Source organism: Macaca thibetana, chromosome 12, assembly GCF_024542745.1.
Source record: "Macaca thibetana thibetana isolate TM-01 chromosome 12, ASM2454274v1, whole genome shotgun sequence".
NCBI classification, from domain to species: Eukaryota; Metazoa; Chordata; class Mammalia; order Primates; family Cercopithecidae; genus Macaca; species Macaca thibetana.
In genome coordinates this window covers 74274263-74292202 of record NC_065589.1, presented here as the reverse complement: position 1 = coordinate 74292202, position 17940 = coordinate 74274263, and the positions used below count along the sequence as shown (strand labels likewise).

General features: G+C 38.3%; 1 protein-coding gene across 2 annotated transcripts in view; it reads left to right on the top strand.

Annotated features, from left to right (window-relative positions):
* The window catches only part of CERS6 (ceramide synthase 6), a 311686-nt gene that overhangs the window by 168405 nt on the left and 125341 nt on the right, over nt 1–17940 (top strand). For both annotated transcript variants that reach the window (XM_050750462.1, XM_050750461.1), the window contains exon 4: nt 3940–3997. In XM_050750462.1, the coding sequence (XP_050606419.1) occupies nt 3940–3997 (58 nt within the window). The remainder of the gene's footprint in view (nt 1–3939; nt 3998–17940) is intronic.

The window sequence follows — 17940 nt, the reverse complement described above, 5'->3', positions numbered from 1 at the left end:
ACTTACCAAGTGTCTGGCTTTGGACAGGCTAATCCCTAGGCTTCTTTTTCCAGTACTGGTCTTACAAAGTTGTTTCCTTATTTGGAGTCTTTCTGGGAATTGGTGGTCCTTCCGAGCATCCTCCACAGATAGTTTAGAATTCAACTTCTGGTTCCACTAGCTAAGCTAACGTTCCTGCCCTGCAGCTTTCCAGGCCCCGAAACAGGGTGGTTGTCCTCACTCCAGTTTTGTGTCCCTGGGAGTTTATGCTTTGCTAAACATAATCCCTCTTTTGCCAGTTTAGTGCATTCACAAAGACACAGAGGCAAATTTATGTGTTTAATTTACCTTGTTTAACCAAGAGTAATCTTTAAATTTTTAAAGAAATAGGCTTAGTCTATTTCTGTTATCAAAAGAAGTCTTGAAATGTTCCTGTAAGAATGAATTTAATGCTTCATTTCCTTGTTTTCATTAATCGAAGAATTCATCCCTTGATTATTATTGCTAAATATTTTGTATTAAACTAGCCCTTAAAAACAGCATTTAATTTGGCGATGAAGTTTAGGGCAATGGTTTATGTTGCTAACCATAGTCTTTTCATGCTGGAATTCTACTTTTTGAAATCTTATTTTTTATTTGTATATTGCTGGGTCAGAATAGGCTGAAGTAATTTTTTCATAAAGGTTAATGAATAATGTATTTTCAGAGCCTCTGAATATATGAGAATACTTTTCATATATTCCTCTGCAAATGAGAGGCAGTTTGCCTGGCAATAGCTTTCTTTGACTGAGTCTCCCCTTTCTTTTGGCACTTAATAATACAGCAGAGTTGTAAGACCAACTGGATATTTGTTCCTTTGATGGTGATTTGTTTTCCTTTGATTTATGTGTGTCGACTTGTTGTTTTTATGCTTGAACACTGAAGAACTTTTTTTTTTTTTATTTTAAACCTAGGATTCAACATTTTTGTCAGAAATTGCTTTGAATTGATATTGTTTGGAATGCAATTTACTTGTCTGTCTTTTTTTTCAGTTCACATTTTTTTAGTCTTTTTGCCTTTGAGTATTACTTCCATTTCAGTTCTTGTATTTCCTCAGAAACAATTGTAATTAGATTTATTTTCTAGTCTTCCAGATCTAGGATCTTTTTTCATCTTTGGTTCTTTTCTCTGACCTTACGGGGATATTTACCCTCTATGTAAATGACTTAATTTTATACCATATGTATCTACGTTCCTCCCCTCCAGTGGATAATAATGCTGCACTTCATTTTTCAGACTCTGTGCAATGCTTCTTTATTCCACCTATAACTTACCCAGCAGTCTTTTATTGACTTACAACTTTCTATTTTGTTTCAAGGGATCGTATCTTGTGTTATATTGGCAATGCCTAAAACTTTCCTAAAAATTACTAATGATTCCTCTAGGAAGTCATTTTTAGGAGACTGTTCTTCCTTTGAATCTTTAACATGCCCTTTTCTTTCCACATTTATTACTACTTAGTAGAACTATGCTGATATCAAGCTGTTATTTTCATTCCCAAATTTAGAGATATTCATCTAGACCTGCTAACAGAGGGGATGTGTGGATTGCTCTCAGCCCCACTCTCTCTCCTCCTGTTTTGTTAGTCAAAGTCTTCTTTTAGATCTCTGACCTTGTAGCAGGTTGATGTCTATAGAGTCGGACCCATTTTCAGTGAAAGTTTCATATAAAGCAGCTATCTCCAATGCCTTGTTCTTTGTTGCTTTATATATGGATTATGTAAGGACGCCAACTTCCAGAATGCAATACCTTCATAGGTCATCTTGTCCCTAAATCTGCCTTTCTGTCGCTGAAACTGCCAGGTTTCACAGTGCATCTCCTTCTTCCAGTTGGCTTTTGAAAGTAGCCATCACTAACATATGGGGTGGGGGATTCTCTTGCTGCCTCAAGAAATGTACACAATCATTTGTGGCAAAGGGCAACGTTTCCGACTGACACAGATTTTTGCATTTCTATGCAAGATGGCAGAAAGTGGAGACAGGGTGATATGCAGATGAAGATTTCCCTGCTTCCTTCACGGCTTGTGACTTTTCACTGCTAATCACATTTTTTACATCTAATTTCATTCTTTTTCTGTTATAAGAATTCTTCACTGCTTCTAGCAGTAGGTTGAAGGTCATATCTTCCTTTTCATGGTTGCATGACGTTTGTTATTTATCTCTTTTACAGGTATCTTAGTAGAAGCGTGGGAGGGACTATATCAGGGACTGGTAGCTAGCATTTAAAACTATAACATATGAAACTCTACAACTTAAAGAAGTACTTTTTCAAGTTGCAAGATGCTTGGAAATTTTGCTTTCTGCAGATATTTTGTGGAAATAAACTCTGCCTTGTAAATATTCATCACAAGTTGCTATTCAAATGATGGAGGCATCAGTACTCCTATAATAGAATCTATGTGTTATGAAAACTGGGTCATTTTAGTGATGAAATAAAATGTAGATACATAAGTGATGGTAGGAATTCCAATGACTTCTGTAAAACTTTTTTATACATAAAAACTGCCTGATCACTACCTACTAACAAGGGTCTTAGACTTGAAACAGCTGTTATAAATAATTTAATCTCAGAGTTGCAAATTAATTTGCCTCCAGGGGACAGACAAGGCAAATGTGTGAAGTAGGCTAGTTCCATACAAGAAGGATTGGGAGGGACGAGAGAGAAGTAGAGATAATACTTGTGCTACCAAATCCTTAAGGCATCCTTATAGCACAAACCCACTCTCCCATTATAGAGATGGAACTGAGATCAAAGGATATTAACAGATTTGCCCAAAATTAGTTGAGTCTGTCTTGACCAGAACTGGGTACATAATTTGCAGAATCCAATGCGAAATAAGATGCTGGGTCCCTTGTTCAACAACTGTTAAGAATTTCAAGATGGTAACACCAAATCATTAAATCAAGCATGAAGTCTTATGTGACTGCCTAAGTCACACACCCGTGAAGACATCGCTGGTTTTAATTTTTGATCTAGAATTTGTACAACCAACAGAAACTTGTTATCACTCTCACCCACAACCACTGAGAGATTGTTAATGGAGATGGAGTTAAAATTAAGTTCTTGACTTTCATACTACAATAAGTTAATTGTCTTCACTCACAAGATAACTTTTTTAAATGACATCAGGAATGCCATTTAGTGACATCCAGCCAGCTTTTAAAGGCATACTCAGAAGTACAAGAAATAAAATTGGGAATTTAGTACTAGAGTAAGAGTTTTTTTGTAATAAGTATACACACACACACACACACACACACACACGTATATATCTTATATTTTAAAAGACTTAAAACATTTCCATCATTTAAAATCAAAAGAAAACTTAAAAATTTTTCTTCATTAAAAGTGAAAGTCGTAACTAGACCGTAAGTTTGGCATGGTATAAGATTGTCATTTATAGTTGTAATTTGATTTTTTTAGATTCTATATGCCTTCCTTTAGCAACATCCAAAAAGATGTTAATATAGTTGTTAAAAGACAAAGTGAAATTCTTACCTAATTTTAAAATATTCAGTCTTTTAAAACAAATATGAACTTCATTTAACTCAAGTTGTTGGTTTTGAATTATTTGTCTGATTCAGATATTATACCTTCATGTTATTGAATCATATCCCTTCATGAGTGATAAACAAGAAGAAGTTCACATGTTGGAGAATGAGAAGATGAGCAATTGGGCAAATATTGCAGTTAACAATGAAAAAATTAAGTTATCAATATAATACTCAAAATATTTTCTGTAAGCCATGTATACCAGTGTATGGCTTCAGCTAGCACTGAAATTGCTCATTAAGTTTAATTCCTAGTTGAGGGAGGGGGACAAATTTAATTTAATGAACTTTTTCCCCTCCTTTACATGTTTCAGTATATGCTGCGAATATATAAACTGAATGTCACAGAATTTTTTTTAACCTTCTACAGGTGGAGATTTTCATTTTACCTTTATGTATTTACCTACGGAGTGAGATTCCTGAAAAAGGTAGGATCTCTCAAAATATTTTACATAATTCTTATATAAGTGTATGTCTGTATCTCAGTTTTTTTTAACATATGACTGTAATAATATTTTAGATCATCATAACAGGTTTCCTAAGAATTATTTGTGCATTTTCATTTGACTTACAAAAATATTTTGGATGTTGCTAGGTCCCATATTCACTCCAGTGCGTTATTCATTACTTTTCAGGCATTAGGAAGCTTATAAAATCCATCTGATGTTTTGAAAGAAGTTAGAGTTTCTACATCACACAATTTGAAAACATGAATTGTTGCAGCAAGTATTACCACTGTACTCTTCACCAGTAGAAATAACTATATATAATATAGTATGTACGTTATATATACTATATAATTATTATATAGTATGTATTATAATATATATAATTTTATATAATATATAATTATTATATAGTATATATTGTAATATATACTATATAATAATATTATATTATATAATTATATGATATAGTATAAATGTTATAATATATAATATAATTATAATTATATATTATGATATATCATAATTATATGATATAATATATATTATATGATATATTATAATATATAATCTCTCTCTCTCTCTCTCTCTCTCTCTCTCTCGCTCGCATAGTTACTAACAGGGCAGCACTAACTGCTGGTGAAAAATTTCATTTCTTTCATAGATTGTTTCCCCTGCTATTGATTTTACTATAATCCTGCATGAACTGAGGGACCGAAATCTGTGAAAGTAATGCCTTGTGGCTGCTATAGTCTTTTTCCAGGTTATTTCAATTCTTACTGGAACTACTATTGGGTTAGACTCGTTAAATAAAACCCTGTGAAGACCTATCTTCTCATAGTCGTACACATGTTAACAATAGTGGTTTGGCATAACGTGGGGAATTATTTTTAAAAGTTCTCTATAGTATTAGCCTCCAAAGTGATATCAGTGTTATCTTTATTTATTACAGAATTTTTGTTAAAATTGGGAATGCACCAAATGTCATGCCTTATTAATCTTGTAAATATTGACATGGAAATTTTAAATACATTTAAAAAAAAGATTTTAAAATCTGGGTTATCAAATATTGTCTGCCTGCGGTGAATTCTATTATAAATAGTGGTTGTTTCCCATTATCATATTTTTTTAGAGGATTGTTTTTTACTTGTAGTCTTCTCCTTTGGTAATTGCACTTATTTTCACTTAATAAGACCATATGGCCCAGAGGCCATTTGAATTTATTTAAAAGGATGAGTTTTACTCTGTGGGGTTTCTGTGTATGAAGAAATTCTCAACTGGAGTAAATTAACATGGTTTAAACGGCTTATTTTGGAATTCTGTTCTAGTTTTCAGATTTACTTATCTAGAAAAAATAGAATGGCTGTAGAGCTTTTGTGCTTATAACTTTACTACCTTGGAAGAGGAAATGGCTTTGGATGGAATTTCAGCTGATGTGGAGGAGGTGTGCTTCATGGGAAGGTCAAGTTGTTAACTAAGGTCAAGGTTCAGAATTCATGCCTGGTTCTGTTGGTGAGGGGCTTTGTTGGTGAGAAAGGAAAGAGAGTATGAGCACGTTTTTGCCCTTTACTTTTAGGCCTGCTGGATATAGCCTCTTTAGCTCTCATATGGCAATGTGGTTATCTGTCATCAGAACAGGAAACACTTTGACACTTCGCTCTGGTTCACTCTGTCCCTAAACAAACAGAATGGAATGAGAATAATTTTTATCCACCAGTCCTCAGTGAGTCTGCACAAGGCAGTAAGAGGAACTGTCAGTAGATTGTTACCTTGGAAATTATTTTTTCTTAAACTAGATCAGTTTTATGCCAATTTCCTTTCAACTGCCTCTGGTTATAACAAATGCTTTTTTTTTTTTTTTTTTTTTTTTTTTTTTTTTTTTAAAGTAAAAAGGAAGGGAAAGAACTAGACATTGTTCTTCTTGTTGAATTAATTTGTGTGGGAATTTCTTTCTTTAATTCCATCCAAGCAGCACTCAATTTTTGATGAGCTGTGTGGTTTAGTCTTAATCATAATGTGAAGTAGAAATGCATACATAGAATTCATCTGACTGAAATAGCTTTGGAGGACTTCATAAGCCATCTTGTCCAACCCTCTCATTTCACAGCTGAGGAAGCAGAAATCCAGAAGAGGGTAGGTAGCATTCGGAAGGTCACACAGTTTATTAAAGGCTGAACCTGACAAGAAACACATGCTCCTCCTTCTTATTCCAGAGCTCTCTCCGGTTGGTGAGCCCGCCCTAACCGCCCTGACCTCAGCATGATTTCCAAGTGACTTCCTTCTTTGGGTAGCAGACTTGACCTAGCCGAATCATTTTTGCTTATTTATAGAACTTTAAATACTTCTTTTAATGCACGTTTTAAAAATATTTGTATTAATTTTCTTGGAATGGACAATATATTTGCCCATCTAAACTGAGAGAAAAAAATTAGGGATGCAGCATCAGAAATAATCAAAACACGGTAATTCAAATTTGTATAATGCCTTAAATTTTAGAAAATAAGCACATAGTTCTATCCATACAGCATAAATTTGTCTTTGTGTTCAGATTCTTCCAAAAAGTACAGTAGGAAAATTCTCATAATACCAGCATAGTGGATCCATTTTAAGAGGTGAGAGGCTACTTACTTCTAGAATCAAAAATGTGAATTATTACATGTGCTGTTAGAAAAATCCCTGATAGCTTGCACTGATCGATTTTCTTCTGTCTTTAGGTCAGATGAGCCTGTTGTGTCTCATTTTCTACGGTGGTTTAGTAAGCACCCATTCTACCCTAAAAAGTAGGGAAGTAGATACTACAGAACAACCTTACAGACATGTTAGTGAACTATTCAGTAAAGTTACTGCTGTGTTGGTAGGAAATACTTAAGCAGTTGAAAGTAAGCCTGACTTAATATAGTCTGCGTCTATAATTGCTGTATATAAGAGAGTCTGCTCATAATTATAACTGGCAAAGTCAAATACTTTTGTTAAGGAAGACCTAGAAATACTTAAGGTGTTCTGAAGTCCTAGCAGACAATGTACACATACAAATTAACACATTTTCCTAGGTTCTATTTTTTCTTATAAACTACATGTCTGACCATGTGGAGTTTTTTTTGTTTGTTTGTTTGTTTGAGATGGAGTCTCACTCTGCTGCCCAGGCTGGAGTGCAGTGATGCGATCTTGGCCCACTGCAACCTCCCCTTCGTGGGTTCAAGCGATTCTTGTGCCTCAACCTCCCAAGTAGCTGGAATTACATGTGTGTGCCACCATGACAGGCTAATTTTTGTATTTTTAGTAGAGATGGGGTTTCCCCATGTTGGCCAGGCTGGTCTCGAACTCCTGACCTCAGGTGATCCACCTGCCTCAGCCTCCCAAAGTGCTGGGATTATAGGTGTGAGCCACTGCGCCCAACCCATGTGGTACATTTTGTACACTATTCATTTTGCACACATGCATGTATGTAAAAGAAAAGTTACTCAAGATATACCTAAGTCTAATTTCAATATCAGTCAGGGGTCCATTGGAGATAGAAACCACAGAAGTTAATTTTAGGAGTGACTGTAATATAAAGAATCATTAACATAAAGAATCATTAACCAGAGGGAACCATCAAGACTGTGTTACTCAAAGTAAATTGGTCTGCTGTTTACTGCCAGTCTGCAGTGAGATAAGAAGCTTGCACCTGAATGTAAAGCAGCTCCTCCTGATTTTTGAAAAAGTCTCTCAATGAAGAAAAGTTAGCTGAAAACAGTGTGCTTAGTGATCTAGTTAATTTACCTCTGGTGTAAGCTCCTTATGTTGTTGTGGACCTGTAACAGACATTTCAAGGACTGGCCCTCACCCATTAGCGCCGCATTGAGATATAGTGAAGGTAGTAATAGCAGGAATGCACTGCCATTGTGAGGACAAGGGGATTCCAGAACATAGAGGCTCAAAGGAAGAGCCATGGAGCCAGAGAAGACTTCTGACAAGGGGACACTGACCAGCTGGTGTCCCTGAGGGAACAGGATGGGCTTGACTCTGGGAATATGGAAAAACTACAAACTGGAACCAGCTGCTGCCACTAGAATGAACTGCCACTGCTGGAGTGAAGACACACTTCTGAGTGGGTGGAGAGGCAGGGGACGCATGTGATGACAAGAACTAGAAGCAAAACAGAAAGGAGCAAGTCCCATCTTCCTCTTGCAGCCTTCCAGCCTTCCTCAAGTGCTTCTAAGAAGCTAAACTTGGCGAGGCACCAACTCCTTAAAGCCAATAGAAGTGTGGCTTGCACAGTCTCCGCTCTGAGACCGGCAGCAGTATCTCAATAACTAGCCCAATTGTCTCATATTGCTGCATTCTGAAATGTACTCTGATAAATCTTATTATAACTTACTTTATTACATTTTTAAAACATGAAGGTTGCCCCCGTTACATTGACTTCACGACTAACTGCTGAGTGAAAACTTGCGGTTGAGAGTGCCCCGTCAGACTGAGTCCTTTGCCCACTCCCTTAGACTTTCTGAATCCAACCTGAACTAAGGTGCAGCCTTTCATTGTTCATGCGGTGTTCTCGAATTCAACACACAAAGCCACGAAGTGTTCCCCTGGTTTCATATTTTGAGATGTTCTCTTTTGCTTATTGCTTAGTTTGGAATCTTTCTGACATGGAAACAAGATTGTAATTGTTTTGCCTATTTTGAGACTGAAAATAGAATTTGTCTAGCCATTAGAATATGAGTCCGTTTAAGATTTTGTTCTTTGTGTCATTTAAAAAATCTTAAAATTGCTTGGACTATGTTGCTGTTTAAGGAGGCTTTAAATTTGGTTTTAGGCCGGGCGCGGTGGCTCAAGCCTGTAATCCCAGCACTTTGGGAGGCCGAGACGGGCGGATCACGAGGTCAGGAGATCGAGACCATCCTGGCTAACACGGTGAAACTCTGTCTCTACTAAAAAATACAAAAAACTAGCCGGGCGAAGTGGCGGGCGCCTGTGGTCCCAGCTACTCGGGAGGCTGAGGCAGGAGAATGGCGTGAACCCGGGAGGCGGAGCTTGCAGTGAGCTGAGATCCGGCCACCGCACTCCAGCCTGGGCGACAGAGCCAGACTCTGTCTCAAAAAAAAAAAAAAAAAAAAAAATTTGGTTTTAATGAAAATGACCCCCATAAAATACTTCTATAAGAAGTGCACATGATATATAATACTAACATTGGGAAGGGACCCTAAAGATCACCTATCCCAAGTTTCCCATTTCAGAAAACAAAAACCAATTTCAGAAAGATGAATTGACTCGCCTGAAGCCAAACCGGAAGCCTGTTTTGCTGTCTTTAGACTGTCTAGGTTAAAAACAATAACAACAACAACTTAGATAAGTTTTAAAAAGCTAGCCGTTTAACTTTTTTTAGTAAATTTACCTTACTAATGAAAGCTAAAAGTCACATCAGTATAGAATGATAAATTGGAAGTCAAGATTGAGATTTCAGTCTTGACCCTGCTCATTATATTTAATGGAACCTTTGCTCTCCGAAACCTCGTTTCTCTCATCTGTAAGATGGGAAAAGAGAGGTGGTCTCTGCTGGGAATTATTTGTGTAAGTCCATTGTCATCCCTTCACCTGAAAAACACTGTACTGTTGCTGCCTCCTACTTGGTAAGACCCGTTGTCCTGGCTATGCTTTGATGCTTGCAAATAGGTAAACATCTGCAACAAAAACAATCTTGAATAACCAAAGGAAATTCTTCAGTGCCGTTTGCTGCTTGTTGCATTTTCCTTTCCCTCTTCTACCTACATCTACCCTCTTGCATATGTTCTGATTCTCCTCATCCCTTTCATTTACCCTACCTCATTTTCCTTCTGTGTTGGCTTGTGGCTGGCATTCTGTCTGAGGAGGGCATTCCAAGGCCAGTGAGAAACCAAGGATAATGTGACTGTGAGGCCCTGCAGAGGCAGTCAGAACGCCTGGGTTTGTTATTGAATTCTGCCATTAATCAGCTTTATGACCTTTACGCAAGCCTCTTAATCTCTCTTGGATTTAATTGCTTCATCTCTAAAATCAGTAATGTAGACTATCCTGACTAACAGCTTTCAGCTCATATCCCATAATTGAGTAAAGAATTTGAAGTTGCTGTCAAGTATGGTGAGCAGGTTCCACCTCCTTGAAGGTGGCATGATGGTGCATAATAATCTTAAATATCTTCCCATATTTTGACCTGGCAATCCAACTCCGATTAACTTATCCTTAAGAAAAAATTGCCGGGCACGGTGGCTCACGCCTGTAATCCCAGCACTTTGGGAGGCTGAGACAGGTAGATCACAAGGTCAGGAGTTCAAGACCAGCCTGGCCAACATGGTGAAACCCTGTCTCTACTAAAAATACAAAAAAAAAAAAATTAGCCCGGTGTGGTGGCACATGCCTGTAGTCCCAGCTACTTAGGAGGCTGAGGCAGGAGAATTGCTTGAGCCCAGTAGGTGGAGGTTGCAGTGAGCTGAGATCGTGCCACTGCACTCCAGCCTGGGGCAACAGAGTGAGACTCCATCTGAAAAAAAAAAGAGAGAAAAAATTACACAGGAATACAAAATATGGATGTGTGAATGTGGGAAGTTGCTTATTACAACTTGGGATAACGTGGAGGTGATGGATATTCACTAAATGTATATGAATATATACACATATATAAAATAGCAAATCTAAAGCTGAGCTTAATGTCTCATATTAGAAGAATATTTTAATTAAATTATCAAAGTGACAAAATGGCATGCAATCTTTTTTTTTTTTTTTTTTTTGAGACGGAGTCTCGCTCTGTCGCCCAGGCTGGAGTGCGGTGGCCAGATCTCGGCTCACTGCAGGCTCTGCCTCCCAGGTTTACGCCATTCTCCTGCCTCAGCCTCCCAAGTAGCTGGGACTACAGGCGCCTGCCACCTCGCCCGGCTAGTTTTTTTTTTGTATTTTTTTAGTAGAGACGGGCTTTCACCGTGTTAGCCAGGATGGTCTCCATCTCCTGACCTCGTGATCCGCCCGCCTCGGCCTCCCAAAGTGCTGGGATTACAGGCTTGAGCCACTGCGCATGCAATCTTTTTAAGAAAAACTATAAAGAAACTATTCTTAAAATGTGTAGTAGAATGTTACATGAAAGTAACTATCTCATGTATATGTTTTACTGTGGCAGTCATGTAGTGGATAAATCACAACAGTAGGTAAAAATGAAGACTCCTTTTAGAGGTAGAAATTTGGAGGGTTTTTTTCAATATATCTTTAATACTTTATTTTCTATTAAATAAAATTAACTCTGAAATGTAGGAATTGGAATGGAAGAGACTATGCGTAGGATTAGGTATACCTGGGTCATAAAAGAATATGAGGTTGTGAATTTTAAAGAGGAGGAAATAAAAATTAAAAGTTGAATTCCATTTAAATGGCGAAGAAATAGAGATGTTTGGTCCAAAACAAAAAAAAAAATTCAGCTGTTTGTGTTTGCCTAGTTCTCATTGTTTTGCTTTATTTATCTACTACTTTCAGCTGAACTCATACTAGCAAAGCTGAGAATCTGCGGTTGCTGCATTCTTGCTAGTTTGGATCTCATCAGAAGTCATCTCCTAATTTTCAGACTGGGTATAGAAATTCCTTTTTACACAAGTTGATATCATTCCACAGAACAATTTTTTCTCTCCTTCTATGTTATGAATTTATTTTCTACAATGTAACTAGCAGACCATCTATATACTATTCATATTAAGAAACTGGTGGGACTAAGAAAAATGTTTGAGGTGATGAATATCCCAGGTACCCCGATTTGAACATTACACATTGCATACAGGTATCCAAAAGAAAAAAAACAAAAACCACACATTACCCCCAAAATAAGTACAACTACTATATATCAACTAAAATATATAAACAAAAATTCACTTCAGGGATTTTTTTAAAAGCTAGTTTGACCAACTTCGTATTTTGACGTTTCGGGAAATATACTTTCCCGAAATTGTCCACTGCCTAGGATAAATTAAAAACTTTTTCAGATGATAAAGGTATTTCATCAGCACTGAGATTATAGCTTATAGCTTCTTGTTTAATGGTATGCAGTACTTTGATTTTGGTTTTATAAAATCTTCTGTAAAGAGCGTTGAGAAGCCTTTCTTCGCGTTGTCTCTGCATTGTGTTCAGGCTGTGTCTTGATATGATGGCGTTTCAGACTGGCAGCTTTCTTCAGGCTGTGAGATATACAGACTTTAGAACTTAATACAGCTGAAATATAGATTTTTGGGGGAGGTTTTGGGGATTCCTTGAACTCCAAGAGCAAATGGTGGCTGCTGCCTTCTGAGTACTTGCTCTTCTGGAATTATACAAGAGTTTCTGGATTTGGTGTTTTTTAAAACCATACATCTTATTATTTCAGCTCACTTGATAACATAGCAACTTTGTAGAAACTTTAGAAATAAAAAAAAAGAGCACATGTCAAAGTCTACCAACACTCACTTAAATATGATTTTCATTATTAGACAGTCCCCTAAAGGCATAGACTTCTACTCAAAAGTTTAGAGTTGAACTTGACTATGGAAAACATTGGTCTAATTTATATGCTATGACAAAACTAGCTTTACAGGCTTCCTTTGGCCGGAGGCAGTGCCTGAGAAGGGAATTGCATTAGTATTCATCTCCTGTTTCTACCATGGGAAATAGAAAACTAGTAACTCCCAGAAGATTCAGGTAATTTGATATGAAGTATCGATCCATGTATCAAAATCTGTACTGGCACATTCACTCTGCATTAGCTAAAAGAAAGAAAAATCATTTACTGAATTCAGCAAGGAAAGCATTACTCAAGTGTGTTTTTTATAAAATCTGAGAGCTAATGGCGTTCACATACAATGATCACCATAATAGAACATTTTCCTCATCAACAACAATAATGAAACAAACCAGATGTTCTTTGCTTAAGAACAGCTTTCTGGGGGAAGTAATGAGATGTTCTTCTGCTTGTGAAACCGATGTTCTTTCTCAGCAGGGAAGGGCCTCATCTTGTCTGGGTGTGTTTGGGACGGGGGTGGGTTGCTTAGGACAAGTACTTGATGTGGAGCAGAGCAGCAGGAATTCCGATCGGACCAGCTCATGCTCTGATTATAGCTCTGTGTGTGGTTCCAGGGGAACTCTAGTTCAGGGAGTATCTGGTACGGGGTCTGCTGTCAGGTGGGACAAATGGCTTAGTGTTTGTGCTTTCTTTTGTTTATGTTTGCCTCTCTTCTCATTTATTAATGCACTGAGAATAGGCCTGCCTGACAGGGGCCATTGCTGTCATTGCTTAGGATTTATTAATCAAAAATCTGGTGATACTAGACATCTTGGGATGACTATTCCCAAAGCACAGAGAAGATGACCATTTTGTGCCCAAGAAATGTAGGCTTCCACAAGGAAGTGAAGAGTGAAAAGGATAAAATAACTTTTTCCCTGATAGAAATTAATCTATATTGATAGAGGTGGTTTTACCTGAGTGGGGGTAGGGGGGCCCAAGAGCACCTGCTAGAGTGAGTGCTGGCAATGTTCTCGATATGGATAGTGATGTCAGTATTTACATATCTAGACATGCATCAAGTTTCTGTGCCCTTAGGACCGTGTACTTTACCTTGACAACTTAATAGCTTCTGTTAATCCTACAGCTGCCGGACAAAGCAGTCCCTGCATGTTGCTGAGTGGAAATGTGGGCATAAAGCATTCAAGTAGAAGAAGCTGGGATTTAAAGGGTGTTCCATTCATGGCTACTTTCAAAGAGCTTCTGTTCATACTGGTGGGAGATACTGATCTCTGTTCATTTGTTCATTCTTTCTTTAAGTATCTGTTGAGCACCCATCCTATGACAGCAGTGATTGTGGGCACCATGGATGAAACGGTCTGAGACACTCACCTTGTAGTGCCAAGGCTATTATTACTCTTCTTTTCCCTGGTGTCATCAGTAACATGGGAGCCTAATTCAATTTAGCTGACATTTATTAAGCATCTATGCACAAGGCATGGTGTCAGATGCAGGAAGGTATGGCTCCTGCCTTCAGGGATTTTGTAATCTAGCAGAGAAGTTAAGCTTTGTCTAAAAATACTTATACAATATGAGGCTTTTTGATAAGTGGAATGTTGCATTAAGGAGATGGGACTTTTTAGCCAAAGAAGGCTTAGTTTTCCTGCTTGTCCTCATTGTAAAAGATACCTGGTGTTTGTGTGGAAAGGGCTTCCTCACTTTCCTTCTCCCTGACCTTAATCTATAGTCTCTCATCTTATTAACTCATTCTCTACCACTAACCCATGTCTCCTCTGTATTCTCTTCCCATCGTCCTCCATATACCCAGAGTGGTGACTGAGGGGAGTTGGAAACTAAAGATGACGGTGGAGAGTCATTTCAGAGCTTTCCTCCATCCCTCGGCCCAATCCAGGCATAGATTGCTGTAAAATTACATCCTTAATCCTGGCCGGAAGAGCTTAACCACCAGATGTTGATGTCACTATTCCTTCATTACCATTTAACGCTTTCACAGGCGACATGCTTGCTCAGACCACTTGTCCTTCCCCAGCCGCCCCATTTCACCCTTCTCTGCACCATTTGCCTTGCTTTCAAATACCAGATGAGTATTACTGTGCTGGAAATGTCATTTTCTTTTAGACACGTCTTTCATTGTAATCAGTTTAACTGATTTGTTCTTGAGATTTCTTCCCTGGCTTCCCATAGAAACTGCACTGAACAAAGTCTCCAGCTTTTCCTCTGTACATTAGCAACTTTGACAAAGGCAAATGAAGCATAAAACTGTCACCTAGTCTTTAGACTTTCCACTGCCCCACACATTCCAGTCCCAGGCAAATGGATGCATGGCTTCCTCAGGGTTTGCTTATGTACATAGAATGACCATCCTCACCTTTACCTAAAACCTACCAGCCCAGGTTCTTTGTGGATCCCCTCACCATTGAACACCTATAATGTTAAGCCCTTTAAAGCTCTAGCGTATAGGTTGGAAGGTTGTATTGCATATATGTAAAGCATCTTGTTTCATCCCTGAGCCACAAGAGGTGTTCATTCATAAATTCGTAAATAGGAATTATCATTATTATACAATATCATTCAGTACTTAAGTTTGAAGTATCATGTCTGAGTGCTTTCATCTCAAATTTATTTCCATCCAGTTTTGTAAGCTGCTCGCAGCAGGGCCTCATACCCCACATGAATCTCCTATAGCGCTTGATATCCAGCCAGGTAGATGGTTCATAGAAACTTGAGTAACAAAATTTTTTAAAAATGCCACTTTGCTATTTTGTAATAATTTTGTTAAAAATTTTTTGGGGAAAAGAACTTTAATGACTAAAATGAAGTATGCTGTAGTAATTAGGTGAGAATTCTCATTAACTCTTGTTACCCTATTTCCCATTAGTAATGTATGTGGAATTAGCAGTAAAAATGATCAACCGTAGGCCAGGGCAGTGGCACACACCTATAATCCCAGGACTTTGGGAGGCCAAGGTAGGCATATCACATGAGCCCAGGAATTCGAGACCAACCTGGGCAATGTGACAAAACCCCGTCTCTACAAAAAAATATAAAAATTAGCCAGGCATTGTGGCTGAGGCGAGCAGGTCTGTTGAGCCCAGGAGATTGAGGCAGCAGTGAGCACTAATCGTGCCACTACACTCCAGCCTGGGAGACAGAATGAGACCCTGTCTCAAAAACACAAAAAAGATCTACCCTTAGAATGTTAGTTCTGAATAGTTGGTCGGTTGGCAGTTTTCCAGTAGTTTTGTCTTATGTTTAAAGGAGAGTGTGTGTGTACACACACACATGCATGTGTGATCTGGTTAGTGACGCTGTGGTGGCTGATAGCCAGGGTCCCACCACTAAGAAGTGACTGAAGGATGCTTCATGATGTCTCCATTACTACAGTTTTAACAGAGTAATCAGGGAGCATCAAACTGACTCTTGGGTCCTCAAAATGGAAGATCAGGTATTCTTGCCTCTCCCTGGCACAGTACAAGGTTTCCTGGTAGTCTAATGAAAGTTGCAGAATGGAATATAACCATTTTAGCATTTCACTTGCCCTCTCTTTCCAGAGTACAGGAAAGGCCCATATTGCTTAGGAGCACTAATTGATAATATTCTAGGAATTGTGCCTATAATGACTTGCATACTGAGGACACTTAGTAACCACAGCATAAGTAAACATACTCTGTTTCCACAACTAATAGCCTTGTTGTGAATTGTCAGGATCTCTTTTGTGGATGAATGTTCTTCTCCGTAGCAGACCCTTGATTAGGGGGTTAAGAGTAAATGATGTGGTATCATAACATAGTTTCTTAATAGGATGCATGTTGTTCAGTATTGGCAGAAGAGTTATATTTTGGCACTAGCTATTTGATCCGAATGGGCAGAGGTAGTATCTATACCGCATTGTTCTGCCCACGTGTGTGTATGTGCACGCATCACTGCTATCAGAAGCATGAAGCAAGAACTAGCTCTGTTTACTTTGTTCCTAATCACAGCCCCTTCCATCCTCACCTCAATTTTTACTTAAGCTAGTACTTGAAGCTGTAAAGAAATTGAATAAGTGATACTTTGCTAGTTTGATTTCATGTGAATTATTTAAAAAACTGTAAAAACAAAATTACCAAATGCTATGGGATACAACTTGAGTGAGGCCCTATAGACCTAATTTATAATATTTTCTGTTGTTGTTGGGTGGGGCTAGGCAGGAAATGATTCACCACTTACCTTTTCTTATTAGCCAGTTGTTTGACTTTAGAGAATGGACTCCTCTAGTTGATTTCTATGTAGTGCAAGAAGTATTGATAGCATGATGTTTTGTCAAAGACTAGCAAGATTCTGATTAATGAATGCTACCACCAAAAATGCACCATTCTATGCATCATTTATTATAACTACTGTAGCCCTTTAGATGGGAGTGTAGAAACTAAAAATAGAGTTTAGGTCTTGATACCAGTTGATCATTATTGTCATCTCCCTCAGGAGGGGGAATTCCTTGCCTTGCCTTTTTTGGCTCACAGTGGCTGCCTGTATTCCTTGGCTCATGGCAGCTTCTTCCATCTTCAAAATCCATCACTATAATCTCTGCTTCTGTCATCAGATCGCCTTCTCTTTTGTAGTCAAACCTCCCTCTGTCTCCTTTCTATACACCAGGATAATTTCTTCATCTCGAGGTCCATAATCACATCTGCAGTTTCTTTTGCCATATAAGGTGACATTCACAAGTTCCAGGATTTAAGATGTGGATCTCTTTGGGTGCCATTATTCAGCCTATCATACCATGCCGGTTCCCTACTGGTGTCTCCTGAACTCTGAGAAGGCATTCACTAGTACATCCAGAGGGAAATGCCATTTTGTGAAGAACTGATATAGCATAAAAATCTTTCTGTGGAAAGGTCACATATTCTTTATCCTTAAACAGCTTACAGGCTAATAGAAGATATGACTTGCTTGCAAGTATTTTAAAATGACATCAGGCAGCACATGATAAGTAGTATAGTGATGATGAAAACAGATGTCTAGGATTACAGAAGGGGAGGGAGGATTTCAGATAGGGTGCTCAGGGAAGTCTGAACTGAGCATGTGACAGTGAGGATGAAGGAAGCTTCCGCTCAGGAAGATGAAGAAAGGAGGTGAAGGGGAAGAATAGAGAGTGGTAAGTCTGGAATGTGGGAAGAGTTGTGTTTGGGGATGGGGAAGAGAGGAGGCAGCAGGTATGAGAACGATGAGAGATAGAAGAACAAAGGTTGGGTCAAGCATTCACCTTCTGTTTATTAGTGAAAGCATAAAGAAGTGACAGATGATTGAGCTGGAGAAAGGAAAGTTGGTCACGGTGTGCAGAATGAATTAAAACTCACAAAGACTGGAGGCAAGGAGACCTGTGTTAGCCACTGCAGCAGTCGTGTTCCTTGTTTTCCTTGGCATTGGTCCACATGCAGGGAAACAGCCTTTTGGG